This window comes from Octodon degus, unplaced genomic scaffold (genome assembly GCF_000260255.1).
Source record: "Octodon degus isolate 3935 unplaced genomic scaffold, OctDeg1.0 scaffold00021, whole genome shotgun sequence".
Lineage (NCBI taxonomy): Eukaryota > Metazoa > Chordata > Mammalia > Rodentia > Octodontidae > Octodon > Octodon degus.
In genome coordinates this window covers 18,156,237-18,163,736 of record NW_004524597.1, presented here as the reverse complement: position 1 = coordinate 18,163,736, position 7,500 = coordinate 18,156,237, and the positions used below count along the sequence as shown (strand labels likewise).

Here is a 7,500-nt window from a genome sequence, read left to right as displayed (position 1 = left end):
AAATGTGAAACTCTGTCTTCACTTTCACTTAAAGGGTTTTGCAAGCTTGTGATTGAGATTTTAATTTCCTCTATATCTCTTTGACTCTGCTTCATGCAATCTATTTCTTTCCTGTATTGCTCATTCAAGGAATCCTTCATTTTTCTAATCTCCTCTATTTTTTCATCAATGTCTTCTTTAGAAGCCCTTACAAATTCTTTTACTGCAGTGTTTTTTTCAGATTGGGTCTACTCCCTGTGTTTCTGTAGTTGCTTCTTTACTTCATCTGCTATGAGTTCTGCGAATTCTTTTTTTATTTTAGAAAAGAATTACGCTCTGAGTTCCTCTATATCTTTCTGCTATTGCTTATTTACTATCGACACTATTAATTCGTACATTTGAGCTGAGCTAGTAGAAAAGAATTCCCCTCTGGGATCCTCTATGACTTTCTGCTGTTGCTTATTTACTATCGATGTTATTAATTCATACATTTGAGCCGAGCTAGGGTCCTCTGCACTTTTTGTGAGTGATCATTGGGTTTCCTCCATATGTTTCTGCCTTTGATTCTTACTGCAGATCTTATTAATTCAGGGATTTCCTTTTTTATTTCTAATCTGAGTTCCTCAATACCTTTCTGCAGCTGTTTCTTTATTTCAGAAGCCGTTGATTCATTGCTTTCAGCTGTGTGATTCCCAGTTTGTTCTGTGTTAGTGTTCTTTGCACTTGTTATGGGTTGGCTTGGGATCTGAGATTGCATTTTGTTCATTCTCGTCATTTTGTGTAGCACTGTCTTCTGACCTTTGTTGTAGATCTTTGTTGTAGTTATAACCTTAGCACCTACTGATGTTCAGGCGCAGATGTACAAAGTTTTGATTTATCTAGCTGTGCCTGTCTTGGGTCTAGCTGCTGTGCTCAGCTCTTTCCTGTTGCTGCCCTTGGGGGTGAACCTGTTGTGCCCCTCTGGCAAGATGTTCTGCTCCTGGACTGGCTTGGTGGTTCTGACCCTATACTCTCTACAGGGATTGCAGCTGCAGGGTTTCACCCAGGCCTGTATGCCAGGCCTGAGCTGAGTCTGGAGGGGACAAGGTAGAGTAGGGGGGAGAGGCAGCTCTCCCACACACTCCCTGGGCCTGGGCTAGGACTCGATCTGGCAAAAATTTCCCGGAACATGGCAAAAATTTCTACTTGGCGGGCAGGGTTGGGGGGTACTACGGAGTCAGTGAGGCATCCCAAGTGCGTGGAAGAGGGTCTCACCCACGCTGCGCCTGGGCTGGGACCAGTAGGTCCTGGTGGCGTAGGGTAGCTGGAAGCTCTCCCACACACTCACTGGGCCTAGGCTAGGATTCCACGTACAGTATTTAAATGACAATGGAATACCCTTCCCTGAGAAAACTAAATAAAAAAGGATTATAAAAATGAAGGACCATTGTGTATCTGTAGATTCAAAATAGTTAGGATAGATACATAGCTGCATTGTCTTGTATCATTGAATAGAGAAATGTGTTTTAATAATGTTTGTGGACAGGATATCATGTCTGCATCTTGTACAATGAATAACCACTAAGACAACAATATGCAGTGTATCTTTGAAACTGTGCTAGTAATTGGTTTTGAAACTGTTTCATTGCTATTTGTTTCTCAATCAAATTATTTTTCAAAAAGAAAAATGTCTCTAAAGGCACAGTGAATGCACTAATTTGAAATTCTCAGTTATTCAAAAGTGAGAAAACACTTGAATCAAAAGTCACACAGCACTGTCATCCTCACTTTCAGTTACTTTCACTGGGAGTGAAAGGAGGCAATGATAGGCCTTGAGTACAATCCAAAACTGCATTTTTAGCTTCACCCTGAAAACTGAGGCTACTTTCTATAGCTTTTCACAGCCTAGTGGCAATATCATCTTTAAAGGACACTGGACTTTTAGGTACTTATATGGCAGCAACTAAAACTAACATGTAAGACAAGCAAAGTTGGTATGGACCTAGGTGAGAGTGACATGGCAACAGCAACATAAATGAAGCTTCCAAAGGCAGAATTTTAAGGGCTGACCAAATAGCTTAGTGAATTAAAGCACTGGCAAGCAGGCTGAGGGACCTAGGGACCTGGGGTTTGATCCCTGTGCCTGCCCTGCCGGTCCCCCCTCAGGGTGTGCTGAGATGGCAATTGAGACTGGGCGTGGTGGCACCAGCCTATAATCCTAGCTTTTTGGAGGTTGTAAACAGGAGAATCACTATGAGTCTGATCTAGTAGTAAGACTCTGAACACCCTCTGGACGCTTTCCTAAAATACAGAAACAAATGCAGAGTTTTGTTGGAGAAAGGGAAGCAGTGTGATGTCAGATGCTTCATATAATATTTAAGATGTTAATGTCTTTTCTGTTTAATATTTATTTTCCTTCCTTACTTAAAGTTGTCCACACTCATGCTAGACTAAAAAAAACCAAAAAACCAAAAACCAAAAATGACTCTAAGAACAAAAAGAGAAAACGAAAAATAAAAAAAGTAAGCATTGTTTTTCTCATAATATTTTCTAAGCAAATTTTCATGTATCTACCATCACCACATTAAATTTGCTTGATTTGAAAAAGAAAAGAAAAGAAATAAAGCCAGGCATAGTAGCACATGTCTTCAGTCTTGGTGGCTGAACAAGGAGGATCACAAATCTGAGCCTAGCCCAAACAACTTAGTGAGACTCTGTTTCAAAGTAAAAAATAAAAAAGGGCTTAAGAATGTAGTTTTGTATAAAAGCCTTGGGTCTAATCCTCAGTAACATGAATGCAAAAAAGTAAAAATACTCCACAATCTTATATCCAGAGATAACTATATCCTTTCATCATTTTTTGAAGTAAAACTGTCTTAACATAGTTAAGATTATGATGAAACTGAAAACGTAGGTTTGTAGTTTGTTTTTCTCTGGTATGACTAAATTGCCAAGGAACAGCCTCACTAATCTTTTGGATTCATTCTGTTAGTCAACAAGTATGTACATATGTCAGTATAAATGTAGCATATATTATAGCATATACAGTATTTAAGGCACTATGTTGTCTGCTTCCAGGAAGGTTGCTTTTATTTTGTATTTATTTTTTAAATTTTTATTTTATTTTTGATACAGGGTCTAACTATGCAACTTGTACTCATTGTAATCCTCCTGTTTCAGCCTCTCTAGTGCTAGGGTTACAGGCATGTACCACCATTCCTGGTTGTGGGGCCAGCCAGGCACGCCTGAGATTCCAGGGCTGGCAAGGTAGTACAGGGGATTGAACTCGGGACCTTGCAATTGCCAGGTAGGCACTTATGCCACCGAGCTATCATCCCAGGCCAGGTTTATTTATTTATTTTTTTGAGGGTACAAAAGTCAACTATAATATAGAACAGAATGTTCATGTACTCAATTTCAGACAAAGAAACTGTCTGAATTGTATGAACTTTGTTTGACAAGGTTTGTTTGTTTGTAGATCGCTCTCTTTGGTGCCAAGACTATTGGCCGAAGTCCTGATGAACCAGTACTGAGCAAAGCTGAATTTGTTGAGAAAGTTCGTCAGAGTAACCAGGCCTGTCATGATGGAGATTTCCACACAGCTATTGTTCTGTATAATGAAGCCCTGGCTGTTGACCCTCAGAACTGCATCTTGTACAGCAATAGATCTGCAGCCTACATGAAAATCCAGCAGTATGACAAAGCACTGGATGATGCAATCAAAGCCCGCCTTCTCAATCCCAAATGGCCAAAGGTAGAAATTTTGTCGACTTTCATGGAATCTTTTGTGCTGATTCCTTATTGTAGTATACCACTCCACTGATTCAGCACCATTACTAAAATAATAATCAGTACTTAAGCAAAATGTGGAATGACTTTGTTGAATTTATATACCAATGACTTCCTTTTTAATGTTTTGGATGTATGCTTACTCTGTTTAAGTTTAGTTCTTTTCCTGTATACTTGAGATTTTGTTTTTTTCTCAGCCTCTTTGTAGGGCATATTCTAGTTAGTTAGGTTTTGGACATCCCTTTTTTTGTACAGATGTTTTAGATGGAGGATAATGATCATGTTTCTGTCTTTCAATTTAAAATTACATATTTATTGTATCAATACCTATTTGTTTTCAGAATGTAAATAGGGAAATTTTATTTTTTAATTTAAAATTTAATTTTTAATTTAAAATTTATTTTTTAATTATCTGTTTCCTTGAATATTGCAAGCTTTGAGTTGTTTTTGTTTTGTTCATACAGGTGCTTCTCAACTTTCTTAAGGTTATGTCATAGTGAAGTATCTTAAGTTGAAATAGCTTAAGTCAAACAGTACTATGTAGTGAGTTCAAGGCCAGTTTGAATTACATAGTGAGACCCTGTCTCAGAAAACCAAAAACCAAAACCAAAAACATCCAGAGCAAATCCCCTCAAAACCACAAACAAAAAACTGCACTTAATACACCTAACCTGCACAATATTGCTTAGCTTACCTTAAACATGCTCGGAACATGTATGTTGACCTATGGTTTGACATAATTATCTAATACAAAGCTTATTTTGTAATAAAATATTGAATATCTCATGGATTTATTGTATTTCTATCGCCAAAAACCACTGGCAAGATAGCAATTGTACAGGATACTACAGGAGGTTATATATCCTCATGATTGTGTGCGTTATAGGGACTAGGGCTTGTTACCAATGCTTAGCATTTCAGCTATATCTACTATACATTGTTAGCCTGTGAAAAAGATAAAAATTCAAAATTTAAAATGCTTATAACAAAATATATATAACTTTTGGATTATTAGAAAGTAAAAAAAAAATCCTAATTTGGACCATTGTAAGTCAGGACCATCTGTATCATTTAACCATATGTATGTGAAGCTACTACTGTATTCTCTATTTTATTTCATTGATAATATATATCTATTCTTACACCTTAACCATAATACCTTAATTATGCAGACTTACAGTAAGTCCTCCAACCTTGTTTTTTTCTAAGTTGTTTTTGCTATTTTTTGTTTTCATTTCCATGTAAGTTGTAGAATCAGATACTCAAAAAGCCTGCTGGGAAGTTAAGATGATTTCATTAAATTTTTAAATTTCCATTAAATTTTTAGACCAATTTGGAGAGCTTGTCATCTTAACATTATTGAACCTTTCAATGTGGAACATGATATACCTTTCCCTTTTATTAGGACTTTAAACTTTTTTTATGGAAAGTTTTCTGTGGTTTCCAGTGTTGCATATTTCTTTGTTTTAAATTTATTCGAAATGGTTTTTTTTTATTTGTTTTTTGTTTTGGTGGAACCGGGGATTGAACTCAGGTCTTTGCACTTGCCATGGAAGCGCTTATTCCACTGAGCCATCTCCCCGGCCCCTGCTTTTGTTTTTTGAGACCCGGTCTCACTATGTCATCCAGATAGGCTTTGACTTCCTGGACTCTGGACTCAAGCCATCTTCTTCTAAGTAGCTAAGACTGTAGGTGTGTATCATTGAGACTGGCATGAGATTTAAAAAATGCTGTAATAAATGGAGTAAAAATTTTTTAGTTTTCTAATATTTTGTTGTGAATTTATATTAGTACAACATTTTTATACTTTGGGTTATGTGACTGTGATAATTTAAGAGTTATGTGACTGTGATAATTTAAGAGTTGGGTTTTGGTAGTACTGGGGATTAAACCCAGAACCTTGAATATGCTAGCTATATCACCAGCCACCCTCCACTTAGCACTCATCCTTTTGTTTTTGGAGAAAGGTTCTTGCTAAGTTCCCAGACTGGCTTCTATTTTATTATTGCCCTGACTCAGCCTCTTGAATAGCTGGGATTACAAGCATGTACTATTTATTACAACTGGTTTTTTCTTTACACATTCATTAGGATTTTCTATGCCCACAATGATGTTGTCTGCAAGTAACTACAATTCTACTTTCTTCCCTTTTATTTATTTTTTCTTGGTCTCTTGAAGTGGTTAGCATATGTAGTACAATGTTGAACGGAAGTGGCAAGAGTGAACTTCATTTAGTCATTCCTAATCTTAATGGGAAAGCATTAAGTTTTTCATTGTTGATGATGATGACTTTAGTCAGATCGAAGTAGGTTCCTTTCAATTACTATTATGAGTGGTAGCTGAATCAAACTTAGAATCACACAGACATGGATTAATGTCCAACTCTTGTAGTTAATGGACAAATGTTCTAAGAAAGTTATTTAATCTTTTATTAAGTATAAATGTTTGCTTTTATAAATTTAGGGCAATAATATATGTGATAGTATTAATTTGAACATAAAATAGATAATGACAAATAAAAGGATAAGGAGGAAACAAAGAAATGGGACAAAAACAAGTTCAAACCCAGAAGGGCAAACATTAAGTCCTGTAGCTCCATGTACAGCATCTGACACAATCTATGGCAATATGTGAACTCCCCATTTTTAACTTTTGCAATGGAAATATCTATCTTGTGCCATCGAACGTTGGAAGTGTTTAACTTTCTTTTCTTCTGTATGGAGGTTTAGAGCTAGGAGTTTGACTTAAATCTCAGAGGACACCTTGGACTTGGACTTTTCAGCAATGCTGAAAATGTTAGGACTTCAGTAACTCTTAGAGATGGGCTCAATGCCTTTTGCTTAAAGGAATGCACATGAGTCTTTGGGGGCCCAGGACCAAATGTTATGTTCTGTATCTAGATGCTCCCCCAAAGCCTATGGAGTCAGGGGGGCCGGGCTTTTCAGAGGCAGCCAAATCTGAAGTTGTGATTGATTCATGATCTATTGCTCAGATTAAGAATGTGGGTACAACACTTGCCCTAGGGTGAGTAGCTTGCATACAGTATAAGAAACAAATGATCTCTCTCTCTCTCTCTCTCTCTCTCTCTCTCTCTCTCTCTCTCCCTCCCTCCCTCCCTCCCTCCCCTTTTGCTGTCTTCACCATTGTGAGCTGATGTCCTTTGCCATGTGCTGCCTGATTATGGATTGAAACCTCAACAAATTGAGCTAAATAAGCCAATTCTTCTTAAAAAAAGAAGGATAAGGGATTTCTGTGGTAAAAGGAGCTATTATATTTTATTCCTAGGTAAACCAAAGGGAAACATGAAAACCAGATATATTTTAATATTTTTTCCTTACATATATTAACTCTCTTGTCAGGTACAATTATTGATAAATAAGATATTTATGTTTGCATTCAAATACTAAACTTGGTGGCAGGTATTAAAACTTGCTGATAGATGGCCGTGATTCATCCTCATGTCTGACACTGACAAAATGATGTACAAAGGGCGGTACAGGGATACAGGATAAATCCTGAGAGTACTTGGTTGACCTTATCAGATACAAAAGTTACATTTCTTGTTATATAGGTCTTTCTATATCTTGGTCTTAACCATCCAGCAGGAAAGTATAAAAACGAGGTATATAAAGTAAATCCATATTAATATGTTGAGCTGTAAAAGGCTCAAGTCAATAACTTCTGAGGATAACCCACTAATATTATAGACTGCTAGAGTGTTAGATTGTTTAGTTGAATTCAAACACCTATAGT

At 36.9% G+C, this 7,500-nt stretch overlaps 1 protein-coding gene across 3 annotated transcripts in view; it reads left to right on the top strand.

Annotated features, from left to right (window-relative positions):
• Ttc28 (tetratricopeptide repeat domain 28) overlaps positions 1-7,500 on the top strand; it is an 818,517-nt gene that overhangs the window by 75,229 nt on the left and 735,788 nt on the right. For all 3 annotated transcript variants that reach the window (XM_023711313.1, XM_023711312.1, XM_023711311.1), the window contains exon 2: positions 3,437-3,712. In XM_023711313.1, the coding sequence (XP_023567081.1) occupies positions 3,437-3,712 (276 nt within the window). The remainder of the gene's footprint in view (positions 1-3,436; positions 3,713-7,500) is intronic.